Source organism: Peromyscus maniculatus, chromosome 7 (assembly GCF_049852395.1).
Source record: "Peromyscus maniculatus bairdii isolate BWxNUB_F1_BW_parent chromosome 7, HU_Pman_BW_mat_3.1, whole genome shotgun sequence".
Taxonomy (NCBI): Eukaryota; Metazoa; Chordata; class Mammalia; order Rodentia; family Cricetidae; genus Peromyscus; species Peromyscus maniculatus.
The window spans coordinates 85471319-85494957 of NC_134858.1; the positions used below are offsets into that span (position 1 = coordinate 85471319).

At 41.4% G+C, this 23639-nt stretch overlaps 1 protein-coding gene across 2 annotated transcripts in view; it reads right to left on the reverse strand.

Moving 5' to 3' along the window:
* Positions 1–23639, reverse strand: part of Cd109 (CD109 molecule) — a 108937-nt gene that overhangs the window by 15362 nt on the left and 69936 nt on the right. For both annotated transcript variants that reach the window (XM_076576790.1, XM_076576791.1), the window contains exons 18-26: positions 23294–23435; positions 22514–22631; positions 18400–18513; positions 14638–14856; positions 13722–13866; positions 12325–12501; positions 4722–4803; positions 2176–2404; positions 952–1117 (exon numbers count right to left, since the gene is read on the reverse strand). In XM_076576790.1, coding sequence (XP_076432905.1) covers positions 952–1117; positions 2176–2404; positions 4722–4803; positions 12325–12501; positions 13722–13866; positions 14638–14856; positions 18400–18513; positions 22514–22631; positions 23294–23435 — 1392 coding nt within the window. The remainder of the gene's footprint in view (positions 1–951; positions 1118–2175; positions 2405–4721; positions 4804–12324; positions 12502–13721; positions 13867–14637; positions 14857–18399; positions 18514–22513; positions 22632–23293; positions 23436–23639) is intronic.

Below are 23639 nucleotides of genomic sequence, written 5' to 3' on the forward strand. Positions count from 1 at the left end.
CGTGTGTGTGTGAGTGTGCGTGTGTGTGTGTGTGTGTGTGTGTGTGTGTGTGTGTGTGTGTGTGATGGAGGCCAGAAAAGGGGATTGGTTCCTTCAGAGCTGGGGTTATAGGCCTTTGTGAGCTGCCCCGCTTGGGTGCTGAGATCAAAACTCCAGTCCTCATAACAGAGCAGCAAGCACTCTCAATTACACAGCATCTCTCCAGCCCCATGTTACCCTTTTTGAATGAACAGAACTTCCAATCTAAAGTTACTTGCACACAGCAACTCACCCTATGACACACTTTGACCTCTGACTCCTTTATAAGGACTTTTGGAGAAATAACGTCAGAAACACCAAAGAGTAACCAACTCAAAGGGAAACTCAAGAGAGAACCCCCCTAAAAGTTGTCTGGTTTCTGGAAGCTCACAACCAGCTTAACTCCAGTTCCGGTGAATACACTGCCCTCTTCTGGCGTCTGTGGGTACTGCATGCACACAGTATACAAACATATTCAGGCAAAACATCCATACAAGATAGATAGATGATGATGATGATGATTATGAAGAAGAAGGAGGAGGAGGAGGAGGAGGAGGAGGAGGAGGAGGAGGAGGAGGAGGAGGAGGAGGAGGAGGAGGAGGAGGAGGAGGAGGAGGAGGAGGAGAAGAAGAAGAAGAAGAAGAAGAAGAAGAAGAAGATAGATAGATAGATAGATAGATAGATAGATAGATAGACAGACAGACAGACAAATAAAGTCCAAGTCCAGTGTCAGCAGTTCTATAGACAGCTCCTGGGTAGGCCAGGAATAATAAAGCATGCAGATTCCATCCAGCTGGTGTCCTGCATTGGATTTGTCATCTCAGTCTAAAGACACAAACGTTAGCACTGTCATACTTAGCGTACACACTTTTTTCGCATCTATTCCATGAAGCCCCACATTCTTATCAGCCTCAGTCAGGTCCCAGGCATTACCTTCCTTTTCTGCTTGCTGGGTCAACATGCGTAAAGCGGCCTCTGCTTTGGGACTCCCCACTGACGACAAGGCATAGGTTATAAGTGCTAACGTGAAATTGTCTGAAATTCCTCTTTCCAATTCAGACTCCAAAAACTTGATAGAGTCTTGTACATCGACAGCAGACTTGGAAGAAAAAATAAGTATTTTACTACTCCTCGTATGAAAATAAAAACTACATTGAAACATTCACTCCAAAAATGACTCCAGGCCTGTTAAGCATTTGGCCTCAGGTTAGGCAATGGGAGTCAACAACGTTCATTGACATTTAAGCATCTGCCACATATTCTGAAAGTAATAGTACTCTGTTCATTTGCTATAATTAAGTAAACGCTATTCTTTAAAAGGAATTTTAAAAAAAAACTTCTGCAAAATTTTTATCCTACTGAGTACTATAAACCCAAACAGCAGAAGAAAATACAGCTTCAGAAATATGCTTCTCGTACATATAACTAGGAATTGAATCTCTAAGCTCAGAGAAAAGTTTGCCTTCCACTGACCTAGTGCTAATCTAGGAAAGTAGTCAGAGCTTTATAAAGAGGATGGCTACTGACGTTGAGAAATGGGGTCCAATAAGAAATAAGGCATCAAATAGCCAGAGAGCTCTGAGGCGATGTTATGACCCTTAGCATCCTCCCATGCACATTCTTCCTCATTCACATGCCTGCACCCCTTCCACAGACTTCAGAGGTAAGCAGTTTCCACTAAGTTAACAGACACTGCAATTACTCCCTAAAAGTTTAAAGATCTAAACGAAGAAAAAAATCATTCAGGATGACTGAGGCATAGCTCAGCAGGGTGCTCGCCACCTATAATCAACACCTGGGGCTCAATTCTTAGCACTGCAAAAGAAAATAAAAAACCCTTCACCTCAACTTGCTTAGGACACGTTCCCAAATTCTAAAGTACATGCTTTCTCCTAACAGTGAAATATTACTGACGTTTATTACCAATAGCAAGCATGATGCATATATTTAAAAACCTTGCAGATTTCCCTAAGTTACTCTGTAAGCTTTAGTTATTATTTCTCTCCAGATTTTGGAATGTGGCCCCAAATGCAAAGCACAGGGCTATGCAAATGCAGATTTCAAATGCAATGTAAAATTACAAAGTACTTTCCATTCCAAGACACATATTTGACCCTGCAAGATCCACTCTCCTGGGATTTGCGGAAGATTACGTACCTGGTATTTTTTATAGCCCAAAAGAGAAGTCACAATATAGGCTGTAAGTGTTACTGGGCTTTTATTGCCTCCTTGAAGTTCACTGTGGATCACTCTTCCTGGCTCCCAAAATTCACCATTGGATTTCTGATGTCCTTTCAGCCAATTATACGTTCTTTGTAACACATTCTCATCAATATCTATATAGGAATCAGCTTCCATGAAACATTTTAAAACAAACGCTGACAGCCTTGGAGAAAGAAGGGGAGAGAACACAAAATACATTTAAGTCCTGGGACTCACGCTGAGCACATGAAACAAAACCACTGTTCCCCTTCAGACAATTCACCAGACGTAGCATCTCGAAGGACAAACAGGAAGACAGCAGAGAGACAATGTGAAAAACTTGTCTTGGCTGGTGGACCTGGTTTTCATTTGAACATGGCTCAGAAATCTCATATCAATTCACAAAACATCCCATTTAGAAATGAACTTATGGATCATCTAATTGTTCTTTAGAAATAATATTGTCCCAGTATTTTACAGGTTGAGAATCCAACCTTTCATGATAGTTAAATTGCCCAACACTTCTGACTGCCCTAGACATGCACCCAAAGAAAACCTCACACATTTAGCCCAAAGCGGAAGATAAAATATTTGGAGTTCACAAGCAAACTTCAGTACTTTAAGTAAGAGAAATGGGTAGTTTTCGGTACTATAGGATGATAGCCTAAGGATCAAACCTGCCTGACCCACATGGGTATAACTACTACCTGCCACCAATACCTAGGAATGGTGTGTGTGTGTGTGTGTGTGTGTGTGTGTGTGTGTGTGTGTGTGTGTGTGTGTGTGTGTGTTGGTACCTGTGAGTAGGGAGGTGTGCATGTGTGTGCCTGTGTTAGAAGCTCAAAATCAACACTGAATGTCTTTCTGCATTAGCTCCTACCTTTGTTTTTTGAGACAGGGTATCTCACTGAAAATGAAGTTTAACAATTGTGACAAACTGGATGGCCACTGAGTTTAATACTTGTCTCAACACACACCCCAATCCCTTCCACCCCAAGCCTGAAGTAACAGGCACATGTCACCCATGCTCAGCCTTTTACATGGGTTCTAGAATCCAAACTTGGGTCTCATGCTTACATGATAGGAACTGGTACTGAGCATGCCATCTCCACCACCCTATAAATGATGTTTAAAGAGAGAAAGAAAAGAAAGGAAAAAGAAGAAAGAAAAAAGAATAGAACAGGAGCAAGAGGTATGAGGGGAAGAGAAAAGGAGGAGAGGAGAGGAGAGGAGAGGAGAGGAGAGGAGAGGAGAGGAGAGGAGAGGAGAGGAGAGGAGAGGAGATCTATATACATGTGAGAGGAGACACATATGAGGAGAAAGAAATGTAGGTAGGTTGGTTGGTAGGTTTTTAAAAAAAAAAGTGGAAGGCAGGCAGGGAGATTATATAACAGAGACTCCTCATAGCAAAAATGTCTAGTATTTATCATACTAGGTGACACTTTACAGAACCATGATACAAAACATTGTATTTGTAGGGAGGGGGAGGGGTGAGACAGCCTCTCAGTCTGTGGCCCATGCTGGCCTCTGCCCTCCCACCTACACATCTAAAGGGCTGGAATCACCAGCATGAGTCACTGTGCCCAGCAAGAAGAGCACAGTAACGTGCAAAGAACAGCCGTGACAGAATAAAGAGACCTGTTTACAGACTGACATCCTGACTCCCGGACAAGAGAAAACCAAAGTGATCTGTCTCGGCACAGCTTAACGTGCTGAGCATGCTCAGTAGCATTCAGGTCTCTCCCACTGTAGGTGGACAGAGCAGACCTTCCTGGAAGTCAGCCATGAAAGAACAAGGAGTCAGGTTAATTGTCCCAGATCAACCACAAGCATTCCATGCAGGAGGATACTCGGCCTATTCATTCCTTAATCCCACCAGTTTCTTTTTCAAAAAATATATTAAAAACGAAACTGCACAGATTTTGTTAACAAAGCTCTTGCACTAATCGGATATGGCAAGGCCAATGTCACAACAGCATATTTTTTTCTTGTCATCGATATCATCATCTTATAAGATTTTGTATGAGCTGGAGAGATGGCTCAGTGGTTAAGAGCACCTACTGCTCTTCCAGAGGTCCTGAGTTCAATTCCCTGCAACCACATGGTGGCTCACAACCACTTGTAATGAGATCTGGTTCCCTCTTCTGGCCTGCAGGGACACATGCAGGCAGACTACTATAAACATAATAAATAAATAAATCTTAAAAAAAAAAAAAAAAAAAAAAAAAAAAAAAAAAAAAGATTTTGTTGCTTCTTTTTCCCTCAAAAAAAAAAGGAGTTGTAGGATTTACAAATGCTTTAGAATCATTTAGGGTTTTTGTTTTGTTTTGTTTTTTTAAGAAACCTCTTTTAAAAGCAGGCTTTGTAACAAGCACTTTCAATGTCCACATAGACAGACAGGCATGTCTGTCAGTTCCACGGCCACTGTGACCTAGTAAACACGTGTTCCATGATACAGATGTGTTCAATTAGGAAAAATAGAAAAACAAAACACCACTTACCAAGTACTCCCAGAAGGGTCGCTGTCCCCGAAAGCACTGAAGGAACCATCTTCCCTCTGGTAGAGAAGTTCCCTTTGATAACCTGAAGACACAAAAATCCAGGTCGAATCAATCCACTTGCTGTGGCCTCATGTTGGGGCCATTGGCAGAGAGAGATAATGAGGAGTAATATCAAGCACCCCTCTGGTCACCCAAAAGTAAGCAAAGTCAAGGTCACGTTTCATTTTCTTCTAGTATTCACCAGAAGGATCTCACTGGTTCACTAAACCATCTGCCATCTGAGGAAACACCACCTATGGGGTCAGAATTAAAGCTTAAGGCCAAACAGAAAGCACAGGTCATCTCCGTCCCTTAGGCTGGCAAGAGCGGGAAAATGACAATCTAAGGGAGTGTCTCTTAAAACCAAGCGGTCATGGACACCTGAGGCAAATGATAAAACCAACTGGTCTGCTTCCACACTTCAATTTTACACACACACACACACACACACACACACACACAGAGCGGTTATAATGAAGTATTATTATATAAGTAAACTAGGGTTGCTGTGGAGACGGCTCAGTCATAAAGTGCTCACCAAGCAAGTGTGAGGACCTGACTTCAGATCCCAAATCACCTACCTACCCCAAAAGCTGGGCACAGAGGTACGCACCCATGACCCCAGCACTGGGGAGGCAGATACTGGAGAATACCTGGAATTTGCTGTCAGTCAACAAGCTTCAGGTTCAGTGAGAGACCCAGTCTCAAAGAAAATAATAAGGTGAGAAATGATTGAGTAGGACACCTGAAGTCAGTCTCTGGACTCCACATAGGCGTGTGCATATGTGTACCCGTACACACAGCATGCAAGACAAATATATACACTGAAATAAAGTAAACTGGGAAGTGGTTAAGGCTCATATGTCTGCTTTAATGAAAGCAGAGGTTTTATACTTCCAAATAAATGATTTCAAATAAAGGGAAGTTGGTTCATGCTTGCAAAGCCATGCAAAGAGTTCAAAGTCCAGTGTTGGAGCCTATGTGGCAAGCCCACTGCCTCTCCCATGTCTGCCTCTCCCATGAAGTCCCAAGCTTTTCTCTATATAAAGACAAACACACAGGAAGTAGGTCTCTTTCGGAGAGGTAGGACCACCACAGGAGGAAGGGTAAGGTTTTAGCTCTGAGCTCTGACCTCTTGGCTTTCTCTTTTACATTGGTTCTGTGTTTCTTATTTAGTAAGACAGTTGATTACATCTACAAACTACCCTAAGATGTGACGTCATCATTAACTTTTGACAAGATACTATCAAGGTACGAGGTCAGCATTTATGGAAATTATTGCACTGGTGGCCACCCCCCACCATTCCCCATCAGTGTCAAAGACTAGCTTATTCCCCCACTAAGGGCAGCCAGTCCAGAGGAAAACAGGAGCTGTATCATCTTCAGTTGCAGAGTGGATTAATAAACAGATCCCAGGCCTCCAGCTCTGCTCCCATGGACACACAAAGGAAGAAGTACCTGGAAGAAGAGCTGGTTTGACTCTCCCACTCTTTGAGTCTCTTCTGAGATTCCCTTCCTCATCCTAAGCCGGCCATGCATGCTTAGAGAAGCCTTGGCTGCTTGTCCTCTAAAGCAACTGCCTGTATCAGGCCTAAGTTCTACTCTCTTTGCAGAAAAAGACACTGATGATAAGACTATGATGCTTATGGTTAATATAACAATCTTCATCCCACTGTAGTTACCAAAGTTGGAGATTTTTCACCACTATAGATGAACAAGTCAAAAGCTTGGTTTTTCTCTAAAATTTTACCAAGAAATAAGAGCATCACTTTCAAGTTCACTGTTTTACACATAGTTCTTTGGTTTGGAAAATAATAATATAATCAGAATTATCAGACATCTCTGAAAATTAAAACATACAAGTCACGAAGCTGTTGGGATAACAACCTGTGAACTGCTGTTTACAATGGGCTGGATAAGATGCAAACTTTGCTGGATCATGAGTTTTCTTTGGACTAATTATGGATGTAAAGTAGTTACAACTTAACAAACTAAAGATGAAAGTACTGTTTAGCCGGGCGGTGGTGGCGCACGCCTTTAATCCCAGCACTCGGGAGGCAGAGCCAGGCGAATCTCTGTGAGTTGGAGGCCAGCCTGGGCTACAGAGTGAGTTACAGGAAAGGCGCAAAGCTACACAGAGAAACCCTGTCTCGAAAAACCAAAAAAAAAAAAAAAAAAAAAAAAGTTAGTCTGTAAAGTAAAGCTCTGATGTCACAATGAAGAGTGATGTCAGGAAACATTTACCCTCTGCTTCAGATGGAATCTTTTGGGCAAGCCAGAAACTCTGGTCCCACTTCCTGCCTGGTAGAATGTGCCAAGGCTAGGTAGAATGGTCAGTGTCTCCAGGTAATCACTGTACTGCGAAAGTACATCAGAACTCTAATCCTGAATTCCACACTAGAAGGATAAACTGAAAAGTCCAAGAAATTGATAGTGATCATTCATCCACCTACTCAGCACTCACTGAGGTGCCCACGTGGTGATACAGTGAGGAATGGATTAGACACAGAACTCACCAGTGAAGTATTAATACAGATGAAGATCAGGGTAGTTTTAAATAATGTTAAATGAAGAATATAAAATGGAGCAGCAACACAGATGATACAATCTTAAGAAAGCTGAGACAAGTTCCCAAAATGATACAGTCCAGGGGTCTTGATGGAGTTCGTTTTCTCTGCCAGTTAAAGAATTAAAAGGCAGGAAAAATCTGAAGCACCACTGGTAGCAAGAGAGAAATCTCAAACACCTCCGATAGAATCAAAAATTGAAGGAGGATTTTATTGGGGTGAGGAAACACACATGTAGCAGGCACACAGAGAAAAAGACCCTCTGCAGAGGAGGGACTTAGGAAGCCAGAAACTCCAGTCTCTACCCAAGGCCTGTGGCTTTACAGCCTCTGAAGAGTTTTCCTCTCCTCATATAGGGTTGGTCAGTTTGAAGACAGGATGGTTGATTGGCCTACAGGTGTTATGTGGCATGTCCTGAGCAGACCCTGCTGGTGGGAGACAAAAGCCTACAAGACTTTTGTTTTAAGCTGCCAGGCTTTTGTCTCAAGTCAAGAAGGGTGAGGTAGAAGCCCACCATCTTGGAAATTTCACACCTTTATTACGTAGTCTTGGCCCCTCTCCCTCTGTCTGCTTAACAGGGAGTCTAACTCCTGGTCTCTTAATACCATGTACGTACTTTTATTATTTCATCTTACAGGTGGGAAAGTGAGGCTCTGAGAGGCTGAGGAAACAGACCCCAAGATAGGGCCCCTGGCTAGTGTCCTAACCACTACACTCTTTCTCCCATGACACCAACAAGGTAAACATGCTGTACACTGGAAGACTATGGAGACCTAAGCTTTCTCTCCCTCTAGTTGATATGCACTCTAGCAACCAAGAAGCATCAGGGGAAAGCCCCAGAGGGCTACTTGGAACCTTTTGTTTCCAGGATGGAGATGAAACCTGGGGCCTTGCTCATGCTAGAAAAAAATAAACCCATGAGCTACATCCTTAGCCGGCTTTGAAAAGCTGGTTTGACAACAACCTGGCCAAAACTGAAGTGCCGCGCTAATACTGTCTTTGGAAAAGAGCAAGAACTGGTACTTGAGCTGTTATAACCTGTTGTAGACTATTATTTTAAGGTGTGTTACTTTTGTTTATGTTGCATTTGTTTAACTCTGTGAAGTTGTGTTACTATACCTGCCTAAAATACCTGATGGTCTAGTAAAGAGCTGAACAGCCAATAGTGAGGCAAGAAAGAGAAATAGGTGGGGTTGGCAGGCAGAGAAGATAAATAGAAGGAGAAATCTGGGAGGAAAAAGACCAAGGAATGAGAGGGGAAGAAGGATATCAGGAGCCAGCCACCCAGCTACACAGCCAGCCATGGAGTAAGAGTAAGATTTACAGAAGTAAGAGAACAGGAAAAGCCCAGAGGCAAAAGGTAGATGGGATAATTTAAGTTATGGAAAGCTGGCTAGAAACAAGCCAAGCTAAGCCTCCGTGTGTGATTTATTTGGGACCTGGGTGGCAGGCCCCTTAAAAGAACAAAAACAAACAACAACAACAACCCTGAGCAAAGTGTCACAGGGACAAGACAAGTCATCTCCAAGGGTGAATAGTTCTTTAAGTGGTTCAAACCACTCAAAATAGATTTTAAAGGGCTGGAGCAATGGCCCCACACTGCTCTTGCAGAGGAACCAAGTTTGGTTCTCAATACCCACTTGGAAAGTTACTAACATCTGTAACCCCAGGCCCAGGGGATCTGACATCTTCTTCTGGCCTTTGCAGGCACCAGGCACACATGTGGTGCACAGACATACACGCATACAAGACACTCACATGCATATAATAAAAAAAATTAAAAATTTAATAGAGTTCAAAATATTTGATCAGCAAAAATTACAGTTCATAAAGCATACATAAATATGAATTACGTGGCATTTTATGAATTTTTGCTTTATTAAAATATAACAATGGATTCATATCAAATTATAAAATGCCAATCTAATCTGTATGCACTTTCTAGTTGAAGCCAGAGAAACTAATAAATCTCATAAAAAATGAAATCTTGTTTCTAAAAGTACAGAGTTAAGTTTTAACACTGCCATAGTTTTCACTCATTTCCTTACTAGGACTATTGAGCCAAGATGTAAAGATCAATATGCCACAGTTTACCACAGACAGCACTTGATACCCCTTCTTAAATCTAATTATAATTTTAGAATTATATATTTTTTTAAAAAATAATAGTTCTTGTGTGTATATATTTAAAATATAAATGACCTATAAACATACATTTAAAGGATAGTTTTTGGGTTTTTTTGGTTTGGTTTGGTTTGGTTTTTTTGAGACAGGGTTCTCTGTGTAAGCCTGGCTGTCCTGGAACTTGGTCTCTAGACCAGATGAATCTTGAGCTCACAGGGGTCCACCTGCCTCTGCCTCCCAAGTGCTGGGATTAAAGGTGTGCACCACCGCCTCTCAGCTAAAAGAGTAGCATCTTTAAATCAACATCTCTACCTAAAAATTAGAAAATGCTTGGTCTCTCGGAACTTCCTTGGGGGCCCTTAGCAGCTCCTGGATTGAAGAGCCAGCCAGAGTGTCCGCCTCATGTGTGTTCCTAAGGGGAGGGAAAAATATACCCTATCCCCTCCTCGGCTGCATTCAGCTAGATCCCAAACTCTGGTGCCCCTCGCCTTTTCTTCCCACACATGGTCTTGCTCTTTGTGTGACCCTTGGTTCCCACTCCATCCGACCTGAACTGACACCTTAGAACTCACACTGGTGTAATCTGACTCTACAGAGTCTAACCTTTACAGTTCCTTTCTCCACAGTACCCCATGTTTCTCCCCTACTGTTTTATCAGAACCCCAACTGAGACAGTCTACATGTCGATATACTCAAGTATCTTGGTCCAACTCTGGGTCCCCATCTTTCCGTTGCTTCTTTCTAAATATCCAAGAACTCTGTACACTAGACATCCTGTGGATGCATGGACTCTGCAGTCCATCTCCTGGGGTTTCCACGGCTTATTGACCTTCCCTGTGCCTCAGTATTCTTATCTATAATATGGAAATAGTAGTCCACCTACTACCTATGGTTTTTGTGAGAATTAATGAAACGTAAAGCTTTTCAATAGGACTAGCTGCTCTTTCTCAGAATTTAGTTTAGGATAAACAGTTTTCTATGCAATGAGAAAAGATAAAAGAAAGGTTTATATCAAAATATTCTCATGACTTGAGCTTGGCAGTTTGTGGAAATATGGAACACAATGGCTAGTGGTGGGCTTCTCTTCTCTTTGCATTTAACCCATTCATCTTAAAAAAAAAAAGAAACAGACACACAAGCACAAAAGCATACACACACACACACACACACACACACACACACACACACACACACACGAAAACATTGAACTTTACTTTCCCAGATGGTGCTAAGTGAAGCGCTTCCCAGTTATTTTGTATAATTCTTTCCCATCTTCATGATTTCCTGTATGGTGAATATCATATAAACAGGGCTATCAAACGCAACCTGAGACTGTTATTTGAAGTTGACTTTTGTAGTATTTCATGAACTCAAAATTTGCATTTTCATTACGATTAGAAATGGCTCACCACTCTCCAACTTCTCTAGCCACGGATGCTGAGAGCAAGGACTGAACACAAATGCTGGGTCCAAATCCCAGGTGAGCCACTAGCTCACCGTATGGCCCTGGGTAAACTTTCTTCTATCTCAGCTTCCTTGAGCCACTGGATGGAGAATGCTTAGACCGCTGCCTGAAGGTGGGCGGGAGAGCTGGCCCTGAGGTCATGAGAGTGGAAAAGCTGGCCCTGCCCCTCGCACACTGCAGCACTCAGGCGAACAGGCCCTGCACCTGTTCTTCCCAAGAAACACAGTAGAGCTGACTTTGTTGACAGGGGGGCAGGTGCACCAGCCCTAAAGGCCTGAGAGCAGGAGAACTGGCCCACTCCTTAACGCCTGCTGCAGTGGGTGAGCTAGCCAGGGCCATGCTGGAGAGCTCACCCTGTTGGTATTGATGAGGGAAAGCTGGCAGGCCGACCAACCCAGCTACCATCCAAGCCCAGAACCAGGGATGAGTTGGCCCAGCCCAACATCCACCTCATCTATGAATTGCTGAAGCATGTGAAGGGGCAGGACCTGCAAATCCAAAGCTGCAGGATCTCCATGACACAGGGCAACAACAGGATATCAGAGAAAAGCCCCAGTGAGAGCCCAGCATCAATGCAGCAGAAGCCAGAGGCTTTGAACCAGAACAATGACTCACTGCAATGAACACTTATAAGTAAAGATATATGAACTAAAGGGTTTACTGTATGACTCACTGGGCCACACTACAGCTTCCAAGCTGAGATTTTTTTAGTTAGTTTGGTTGCTTTTCTTTTGTTTTGTTTTGTTGTTTTTTTGGTTTTGTTTTTGGTTTTTGTTTTGTTTTGTTTTGTTTTGTTGTTCTTGCTTTTCTTTTGAATTTTGTTTTGTTTTGGGGGAAGGTTTGTAAGGGCAGAGAGCAGATATGAAGGGACAGGGAGATGGATGGGATTGGGATATAGGATGTAAAACCCACAAAGAATCAACAAAAAACAAAGCAAAAAGAAAACACTGCCTGACACATGGACAGCACTCAGCCCATGCTAACTCTGCTATGAGCAGGTGGTCACCACAGCTGAGCAGTTCCCACAGCTCAGAGAGTCACATCTATCATTTTGAGAGGTGTAAGCATCCACTCCATACACACAGTTCTATCCTGAAGCTAACCTAAACTACATAAGACTCTGTATCAAGAAAAGAATAGTGAATAAATGATCACAAATGAGCATTCATTCATTCGTTGCAGATTTTTAAAGAGTTTTAAATTAGCAGCAGTTAAAGAGCAGTGGGCTTCGGGAAGACAAGAGGAACCTCCCACGGCCTGACCTTCAGCACATCAGCACCATCTAGTCCCACCAGTCATACACAGACACAACCCCCATCTATTCCGAAACATGGCCCAGGGAGACCCTGACCTATGAAACACAAACTTATTTTTTTTTAACAAACAAAAGTATACATCTAGTGCTTACCTTGCCTCATAAATGAAAGGGCTTTTTCTTTTAAAGTATCTGTCAGCTGCTTCTGTTTAGTCAGATAATCCAAAATGTAAATATTTGGAGCAAAATTTATCATGTTCTGTTCACCACAACCGTAAGGCATCCGTATCAGTGAGGCCAAACCATGAATGGAAGGACCAAGAATATCTCCTGAAAGCACAAGACATTCTGTTCAATGGGTAATGCTCACGCGCTCATACCAGTGGCCCAGCTCAGCACAGGCATCTATAATAGAAGCAGGTGGGGCAGAGAAGACATAATCGAAGCAAGAGTGATGCTGGAGAACTTAACTTGTGGATTATGTGATGTCAGGATGCTTCTGCCTAAATAATGATAGGGTATAAACTAAGTACTCCTTTAAATCAAAATGGCGGAATTGACATTTAATTCTGAAGGAGACTCGGGTGCACTGGAAAAGCTATGTCTAATTTAAAAACATTTTAGGTTAAGGCAACTAGAAGTAAGTAATGTTCCTACTGTAAAGGCCGCTAGATCTTGCCCAGAAAACTGTTCTAAGCAAGGGTTCTCAAGTCTTGCTTTTCAGACTCACTGGTGGGAAGTTTTCAAACTATACTTGCCCTGATCATAGACTAAGAAATTCTAATTTAGTAGGTTTAGAGAAAAAACCCAGATATTTGTGTTTTAAAACAGTTTGTGTAAGATTGGGATCCTCAGCAGTAGCCACCAGTCAGAGTCCGGGAGTCTGCTCTACAAGACAGTCCTCCTCTATCCACAGTGGTGTGGCCTTGCTGCTCAGTGTATCTGTACCCCAGAAGCAACACCATCACCTCAGAAATTCAGAGATTCCAGCCAGGCGTGGTGATGCATGTCTAGAATCCCAGAGAAGAAGCTAGGATGCATGGATCTGGAGTTCAAGGCCAGCCTGGGTTACATACAGATTTCAAGGCCAGACTTGGCTGCATACTAAGACCTTATCTCATAAAACAAAGAGCCAGTGATATAGTTCAGGAGTAAAGCACTGTCTACCATGCACAAAACCCTGTGTTTCATCTTGGGAAAAAGGAAGGAAGTTTAAGTGAGAGAGGAAGGAAGGAAGGAAGGAAGGAAGGAAGGAAGGAAGGAAGGAAGGAAGGAAGGAAGGAAGGAAGGAAGGAAGGAAGGAAGGAAGGAAGGAAGAGGAAGCAAGCTCAGACCTACCCAAGACATACTAAACCAGGACTTTTTATCAAGGAAGACCCCCACATGCATGCTGCATGTTGAAATGCACTAATCAACATTACAGCAGTTGATGCCAACTAAAACCTTCCACAGCTTAAGAGGGCTAAGTAAGACAATACATCTATAAATAGATGAAAAATGTATTTTCACATGCAAATCAGCCAGTATATGGTGACACACACTACCCTTACCAATGGCTGTGACCCACACTCTTTCGCTGCCATTGACCATATCGGGAGGAAACGAGAAATTCAAAGTTTTCATGGTAGTTTGTACTTTGTTGTCGGTCAGATCCAGTAAGACAGACTGTGAATATGACTTTTCTATGCCTTCAGCCTGTGGGGAAAGGAACACAACATGGTGTCTGCTTATCTGTTAACAGAGGGCTGTGCAGATAGGAAGACACGCATCTAGCCTGCTAGGGACGCAGCTGCACAAGTACATACCTACCTACCCTGTCTTGATGCTGACTTCAAATGGGTTAAGCGTTTGCTTTCTCGTTACACTGAGAAAACATTTCATTGAACTAGAATGGAAATGACCAGGGGAAAGGTGAAGATGTGGCAAAGAAACCACTGGGGAGCAAATTCACCTGTTGTTATCCAAACAGAAGCACTAAATGCTCTAACTGAAATCACCTTTCACCAGACAGAGATTCAAATCCAAAGCAGTCCCGCCCCAGAACAAGAGTGGCTGGCCATCTACTATGCTGGGCTGTGTTTTTATGCACAATGTCCTCCAAAATAATAGTCTTCAAAATCTACTTTGAGGCATTCCAAAATGCCCATTCTACCTTATCAACCTGACCATGACCCAACAGGATCCCAATACCACAGTTTGTGGATGTAAATGACTGTTTAAAAATACTTGAACATCCTAATAGTCATGTCTCTACTCAGATTTGAAGAGGAAAACAGCAATATTTTTATAGTGTCTGTGTGTCATACTTTTACCGACATGAGAAAACAACTAGGTATTATCAAGAGGGTGGAGGAGAGGACATTTTAGGATTGTCAACAAATTTGACACAGAAACACCGTCTCTCCCATTTGCTTTTCAATTCCATGTTATGCTTCCATTGTATCCATCTAAACCCCCAGTATTTACCTTTACCAAAACCTTTTGGGTGATGGCATCAGAAGCAGTGGGTGAGGCGGCCTTCACTGTGATGGGGATCTCCCCCAACTGTGTCGGCTTGATAGGGAAGAGAAGGGTGACACCATCCTCGCTGGGAACCAGAGCGGTCTGCTGGTATGTGGTGTCATTGACGTCATTTGAAGACATTAAAACATCAAAGTCAACACTCTCCTCAATGAGCACGATAACCTGGGAGGGAAAAAAATAAAAGCCAAAAGTTTTGTACAAAAAAAATGTTTTTCTATTGCTATTTTAAGTGCTGTTACAAGGATGAGACTCAAAACCAGAGGAAAATGAGACCAAGATGAGGCCAAAAGGGGGAAAAAACAGAAAGGAAACCAGAGAAAACTGGATGTACCATATGCATTCCCCTTCTCCCTCAAGATACATCTGGGGAAAGGCATTCTCTGGCTTCATCACCAGCCCTTTCACTAACTTCTCTTAGTACACAACCCCCTGGAGTGGTGGGACTATGCACAAAAAGGCCATTTCAAATATTAGTTTCACCACCTCTTGACTTAACTGTGCCATCTTAAGAGATACAGGTACTATTAGGGAAGCATGAGATAAAGGAGTTGAAATATTGTTCTAGCTACTGAGAGCCTCTGCAAAAATTATTCAATGAAAAATGTGGTTAATACATAAGTCCTAAAACACACACACACATATATATATGTATGTATATGTGTGTGTGTATATATATGTATGTATGTATGTATGTATATATTAGCCTTGGCAGTCCTGGAACTTCCGACACTTGTTCTATAGACCAAGCTGGCCTCAAACTCAGAGATCTGCCTGCCTCTGCCTCCTGATTGCTGGGATTAAAGGTGGCACCATCACTGTTAGCTCCAAAGCATACCTGATTTACACACTTTTATTAAAATGCCAAAAGTTTCTGCTCTCCTTAAATAACATTCTTCTAGGCTTGAGGTTTTTGTTGTTCTGTTTGCAAAAGGGTCTTATTGTATAGTCTTGGCTGACCTAAAACTTGTTATGTAGATCAAGCTAGCTTTGAACTCACAGAGATATGTCTGCCTCTGCTGCTCTCTCCGATACTGGGATTAAAGGTGTACACCACTATGCCCAGAAGCGAGAGAAGCTTTAGAGTCTTACTTTGTATGCCTAGCTGGCCTGGAATTTATTACGGAGGCCAAGCTAGCCTCAAACTTGCAGCAATCCTCCTGACTCTGCCTCCCAAGTGTTAGGATTATAGGTGGTTCCCACCACAATCAGCATGAGCCTTACATGTTACAAAGTATTTTCCAATTTATTTTCTCATTTTCTCAGGACATTTTGTTCACTCTCATAGAAATTATGACTAATAATTTCTCATATTCTCATAGAATAATAATGACTCTCATAGAAAAGAAAAGGAAGCTATAATTATGTTATTAAGTTATCTGCTAATGATCAGCAGACTGGATAATAGCCTTTCTGTTCAGATCTCTGCTTATTATACTATAACATTCTGACCACATTAAAAAACACAATTAGAGCCGGGCGGTGGTGGCGCACGCCTTTAATCCCAGCACTCGGGAGGCAGAGCCAGGCGGATCTCTGTGAGTTCGAGGCCAGCCTGGGCTACCAAGTGAGCTCCAGGAAAGGCGCAAAGCTACGCAGAGAAACCCTGTCTCGAAAAACCAAAAAAAAAAAAAAAAAAAAAAACCACAATTAGAAAACAAAAAGCTGGGGCTGAGAGAATAGCTCAGGGGTACACTTGTGCCTATCTAGTCTGTAACACCAAAAAACAGTAAACTATTGATTTACCATGCATCTAGATGTGCATTCTTAAAGGTAGTAAGGCATTTCATTCAATAAAGTTAACAGCGTATGACTAATAACTTGAGGGCAGAAAACTAAACCATTTGGCTAAAGCAACTGTAAGTGCAGTACAAACATTAGTTATGTCCTCAGCCCCGCCTTCCAGCAAACTGTCTGCCTGAGACACAGGAGTATGACTCACAAAATAAACCCCTGAAAACATAACCCACTGAATTGCCATGGAGACAACGAACATAACAGAGTGGGCGAAGTTTCTCAGGAAGGGAATCCTAGCTGCAATCTGTCTCAGAGAGAATAAATTCTTACCAGTTGCTGCAGGTACAAAACGGTAATGAGAAGAGAAAACACATTCTAGATACAGAAGACCAGTAAGAAATGCAGGAAGGTGGGAGAGAGAAAGGCATATTCCCAAGACCAAAAGGAAGTCCCCTGGCTAAATGGGAGGATCTATAATGGAAACTAAGAGAATGTGCAGACAGACATTCTAATGATACACCCAGACATTAATAAGCAGAAGAAATCACTAACAACCTATGTATATTTTCAATCTCCCAGCAAAGTACAAAAAGTTTGCAGGAATGTCAGGTATCTGATTTGTCCCTATGAGTTGTTGGTCAGGGAGACCCCAAAGGACCCCAGAAAAATACAGGTTACTGCCATTGTCTTGGCTGCCCACCAGAGGTAAGTCCCTATTGCCAAAGATAACCATATACTTTAGTAATACTACAAAGAAAACCATGCTACAACTGAGCTAGAAACTTCCTCCTTGTTGGCTAACCCTCATAATGCCAAAAGCTGCTATGAAGGTAACTTAAGGAGAAAAATTATCAATGGCATTACTGTGGTGGTTTGAAAGAAAATGGCCCCCAGAGGCCCATAGGGAGTGACACACTACTAGAAGGTGTGACCTTGATGGAGTAGGTGTGACCTTGTTGGAGGAATGTGTCACTTTGAGGTCTCATATGCTCAAGCTACACCCAGTATGGCTCACAGTCTCCTTCTGCTGCCAGCGGATCAAGATGTAGAACTCTCAGCTCCTTCTCCAGCACCATGTCTGCATGAACACTGCCACTGAACACTTTCCTGCCATGACAACAATGGACTAAACCTCTGAAACTGTAAGCCAGCCCCAATTCAATGTTTCCCTTTGTAAAAGAGTTGCCGTGGTCATGGTGTCTCTTCACATCAATAGAAACCCTAAGTAAAATAATTCCGCATGTGTGGATCTTACATGCTATAGTACCAATCTGTCAGGCAAGATATGGCCATCCGTGCAACAGTAGAATGACAGCTTTGGTTGTAACCAACTGCCTCTGACTAGTCCTAAGGCCTATTCTATGTTTACACCCACAGACTAGTGCTGTTCTCAGTCTCAGCCAAAGTAATAAGCAGAGGTTAACGCCAAGACTTGGCTCACAACACTCAGGGTCCAGCCCTTCCTTGAGGAGCTACCGGAAGTTCCAGTAACTATGGAGGGAGGGAGGATCACTGTCCTCAGTGGTGCAGCCACCAGAAAGCTGTCTATACTTTGGTGAACAGCTCCACACACATGTTCGTGTGGGTGGGTGGCCCTTGTGAAAGGTGAGTGGGCCGCAATACAAAAACAAAAGAAAAAGAAAAAGACATGGAAGTTGGAGAAGGAACCTGTTGAGAGGAGAAGACGAAGGATAAGAGACGTCAAAATGAGTGTGACTAGAATGTATTATATACAGGTGTGAAACTGTCAAAGAATAAATTAAATTTTCCTTTAAGATGTAAATTACCAAGTTAAAAGGATAAAACATATATATATATATATATATGTATATATATATATATATGGTTAAAATGTTTTTTTTTAAAAATGCTTGGAGAGCCTGATGCTCAAGTACTATGCAACCAATCAACACTCAATCCCTCGATTTTGTCCCAAAGTGTAAATAACCAACAAAACCTTGAACACATTACCTTAGTGGCATCCTTCAAATAATTGAATATGGTTACTTCCAAAGCAAATTCTTCACCTCTGATAACAGAGTAGGGAAGATTCAAGTAAATGAAAAATGGCTGGAAGGCTTGCAGCTAGAAAGAACACAATGAATACATGTTTTGATTCAGATACAAATACTTCACATTATATACACGTAAGAACAATATCCACAGAACCTGTACAGCCTGTAACACCTAGAGGTATCCTCTTGCCTATCAACCAACACCAGTTAACAACTTACACCAAATAAACAGTGGCAAGCTGACTCGACAGCTACTTAGCATAGTAATGACTGTGCTGCATTACGGACCCAGTAGAGACCAAACACTTTGTAAATTATTCACGCAATCCTTATACCCCCATAAGGGTGTTATGTTCCTGTTTTATTTGTTAAAAAAAAAAATCATGTTCATAAATCTCTGAAACTACTACAAGCTCATACTACCTACAAACGAAAGTGCCAGAGCCATATCCCATTCCCTCTGATACCAAAACAAGTTGCTCCTCTGTTATCGAGTCTGTATTGATGCCATCATTTGCTTCAGAAGCTACTCTCCAATCAGTCTGTGTTTCAGACTCTCAAACACATTTCTGTGGGGAAATCTCACTGTGGCCAGCCCAGGAATGTTCTACTTACGGTGTTCTCACATGTACACAGACAAGCATGTCTCCCTCTTGGAACTCTGAAACTGTTACCAAGACCTACAGGAGAGGCCAAGCTCCTCCCCTGCCTGAAATTAAGCCTGGTTACATTGGACCAGTGGTCTCAATAACAGAGGTCAGTCCCTCTAGTAGGTATGTCTAACCTAGGCCCCTGTGGGCCACATGCAGCCAAAGCCAACATGATTACGGACCAATACAAAATTAAACATGGAGGGGGTTTTTGAGATGTTTATTTTTTGAAATTTAATTGCATATTTCTCAATTGTGAACTTTGGAGATGACAAGACCATCTCACAAATGTCAAAAAGTTGGACACACTGCCAGGTTTCTGTGGACGTTTGTAGATTGAACATTTCAGATTGTCACAGTGATTGAAGGGCACTAGTGACACTTTGTGGAGTGAAGTTCTACAATACTTAGAATTGTCCCAAACAGTGAACAACTACTATCTCAGATCCCTCATGATTCTTGACTTGTCTATTATTAGCATGTAGTTTGGTATTTGGGACTCAGAAATACGATTTGTGGCTTGGTGTATTTGACTCTACAGATCATATCACTTAAGATGCCACGTAAGTATCTATATAGATACAGAATATTTGCTTAGACATTCATATAAAAAAACCATCTGTTTAAATGACCTGAGCTTCCACCATAATTCCATATATAAATCCAAAGCACTTCTATTTCTACAAATTTCACTTGGGAACGGTAAGGAGGCAACACAAAATATCTGTTATAGAGGCTTTGGGGTATAATAGGAGTGATAGCCATTGGGCTAAGGCCATTCGTGATCCTCATATTCCTAAGCACAGACCTGAAGGACTGTCTGTTAGGAGATACTTTTAGAAGCTGTGCTCATCTTTAAAGTAATCTGGCATTAGGTCAATAATAAATTTTTTAACCAAAGAGGGGCTGGAGAAATGGACCAGAGGTTAAGAACACCTGCTGCTCTTATGGAGGACCCAGACCTGGTTCCCAGCACTCACAAGTCAACTTGCAACTCCAGTTCCAGAGGCTCCAGCACCATTTTCTAGCTTCCTTGGGTACCAGGTGTGGTGGTAATCTAATTATACTGAAATATGATTTTGATTGTATGTTAATAAATAAAGTTGTCCGGGGGTCAGAGCTATTAGAGCCATAGCAAGAGTGTGGCGGTGGTGGCACATGCCTTTAATCCCAGAAAGCCAGCCTTTAATCCCAGGGAGTGGTGGTAGAAAGCAAAAAGATATATAAGGCGTGAGGACCAGAAACTAGAAGCATTTGGCTGGTTAAGCTTTCAGGCTTTGGAGCAACACAGTTCAGCTGAGAGCTATTGGGATGAGGACACAGAAGCTTCCAGTCTGAGGAAACAAGACCAGCTGAGGAACTGGTGAGGTGAGATAGCTGTGGCTTGTTCTGTCTCTTTAAATAGACTAACAGACAGGAAAAGAGGCCCTCATTCGGGAAGCTGGGACACCGCAGGCGGAAGGGTGAGATTTTGGCTCTGAGCTCTGACCTCTCGGCTTTCTCTTTTGCATTATTTCTGTGTTTCTTATTTAATAAAACAGTTGGTTACATCCATAACCAGGCACACACACAGTGCACATACATAGATGCAGGGAAAACACTCATATATACATATATTTATATATATATGTATATATATATAATTTAAAAATATTATACTTGATCTTAGCAAAAGGCCTATTTTTCTCTTTTATTAAAAGCTTAAATGTAAGTTATAAAACAAATTATACCTGGTTGTTTGTTTCTAACAATAAATAAGAAGGAAATTCCTGCCTATAAAAGAATTAATTTCATAGATAGTATTGTCTGTCAACAAAGCCATATATAACATATTAATGTTTGAGTTATCTTAAATTGATTATAATATGGAACTTTATCCTAGTGAAGGTAGTGGCAAATAATTGATAGTAAGATAAAAATTAATTCAACATTGAAATTTTGAAAAACAATAATAGTAATTATTTGAGTTGGGTAAATAGGAAGAAATGTCTACAAATACATGACAAGATGAATTAAGGCTTTCACTGTTAAAAAAAATAAACAAATCTTGACACTTAAAATTTAGTACAAAAAAATTCTATAAAATATTACATTATCTAAATTTAAATATTTTAGATACATTTATAATGTACTAAATTAGTTATTGATTATTAGTGGTGTTGATTAATTTACCTTAATTATAATTAGCTATATATATTTATTATTCAGAAAATATGCACCATTGACAGAACATTCAATTTTACTCCAGAATTTCTTATTTGTTGTTTGTTTTTGTTTTTTAAATTTTTTTTTAAGATTTATTTATTTATTATGTATATAGAATATATGACTGCAGGCCAGAAGAGGGCACCAGATCTCATTACAGGTGTTTGTGAGCCACCATGTGGTTGCTGAGAACTGAACTCAGGACCTCTGGAACAGCAGCCAGTGCTCTTAACCTCTGAGCCATCTCTCCAGCCCCCTGGAATTTCTTTCTGTGTATGAAAAGTTGGAACACTAACTCCAGCCTACAGTAAAGGCAGAGAGTGTGGGACCCACTAAAACTGGTCACCACCTGTGCACACCATGCTCTTCCATCAAGAGTTTATAAACAGGCATTATTACAACATGGTAGAAGACCTCATTTTCAAAAGAACTTCAACAATGTCTGCATTTTCTGATTTTACTAAAAGACTTCTGCCTAAAAGAATGCAAAAAACCTCGAATGTAAATAAAATGTCTAAGTAATACTATTTTTAACTTTAGGACCAAATCTATCAATTTTATATAACTCAGATTCAGAAATTTAACACAGGGCCGCCAAGATGGCTCAGTGGGAAATGGTGCTTGCTAGACAAATCTGGCAACCTGAGTTCAATTCCCATTCCCAGTATTCATGTCAAGACACATGGAGAGAAATGACTCCACAAAGTTGTCCTCTGACCACCATATGTGTGCTGTGACATGCGTGCAGGCACGTGCACACACACACACACACACACACACACACACACACACACACACACACACACGATGATGACAGTGGTGGTGGTGGTGATGGTAGTGGTGGTGATGGTAGTGGTGGTGGTGGTGGTGGTGGTACTGGAGAGATGGTTCAGTGGTTAAAAGCATTGCCTACTCTCCCAGAAGACCCAGGCTTAATTCCCAGTACCCACATGGCAGCTCACAACTGTCTGTAACTTCAGTTCTCTGTGATTCGACACCCTCACACAGACATATATAGCAGGTAAAACACCAATGCACATAAAATAAAAATAAATAAAATTATAGATAATAACACAATAATTTTTTCAAAGATGTTAACGCAGATGAAAGCAGAAAGGTAAAGGCACAGTAAACTGTGATAAATAAAGCAGTGGATAGTCAATCATCTTCTGAGCCTCATTTCATTAGATGGGAGAGGCCCCCTTCTGTATCTACCTCTGCTGGGGCAGTTGTTAGCCCAAGACCAAAGTCTTCCGAGATCACAAAAGCAGAAGCCACCCAAGAAGTAATGGAATCAGGTACAGTAACTTCAAAGTCTTCGTAAATCTTGGATCTGAAGTCAAGACAAATGCAGAAATTACAAAACCAAGATTTCACATAATCCCAAATAAGTCAACAAATACAACCAGCAATTTTTGGAAATTTTTTTAATTTTCATATTTACATCATTTATATTTCTAAGTTTAAAATCACGTAGCATTTCAATTTCTCAGGAAATACTTTATAGCATCATACTTTGCACACTCTGATAAAATCTTTCTACAAGCTCCATACCTTCACAATTGATTACTATATTTTCACAAACTTTTTTTTCAATACGTATTTTTAAACCTTACTCCAAATATTCCTCTCTCAATTTACAGATAACTTTGTGAGTGTGTGTTTATTTATTTGTTTTTGTTTGAATCCTTATCAATTCTGTTATGAATTTTCTTCCAACAAAAACCAGGAGACTTCAAGGAAGTTTAATTCACCCTTCATTCTACAAAACCTCACCCCCTCCTCAATAATACTTTATGGCCTCGATCTGCATATGGCTCAACCAAACACTACAGCTAGATTCAATCAACATCATTCTAAACCCCAAACTCCCTAATCCACTTAGTCCATTGACACACAATATTTATGCTTCAAACACACTAGAAAATGGGAAAGTATTATCCAAAATATACATTAAGCAAACATAAATGGACAAAGAACTTTACAAATCTTTACCCCATGTGGGAGTCTAGCCAAATCCATGTTTCTGGAAAGTGCTTCCTGACGTGCGGATTGCTAACCAGCGAAAAGTCTTGAAAATCAATGGGGTTCCCCACACCTTCCTCTGCAAACCGCTCAGCATACTCTGCGGTGTCATCTGCAATAAACATTGACGACGATGACGGTGAGGAAGGAAACGGCACTGGAGAGGAAGGGCTGCAAGCTTGGCTCCCAGAACCCTCGACCTCGCAGCAGAGTAAAGTTTGGAAATGTTCTTATTCAGCTCTCTCGTTTTCTGTAGAAGAAGCCTGAGCAGCAGACTAGTCATATGATTTACCAAAATCATATGGACAGTGACCTC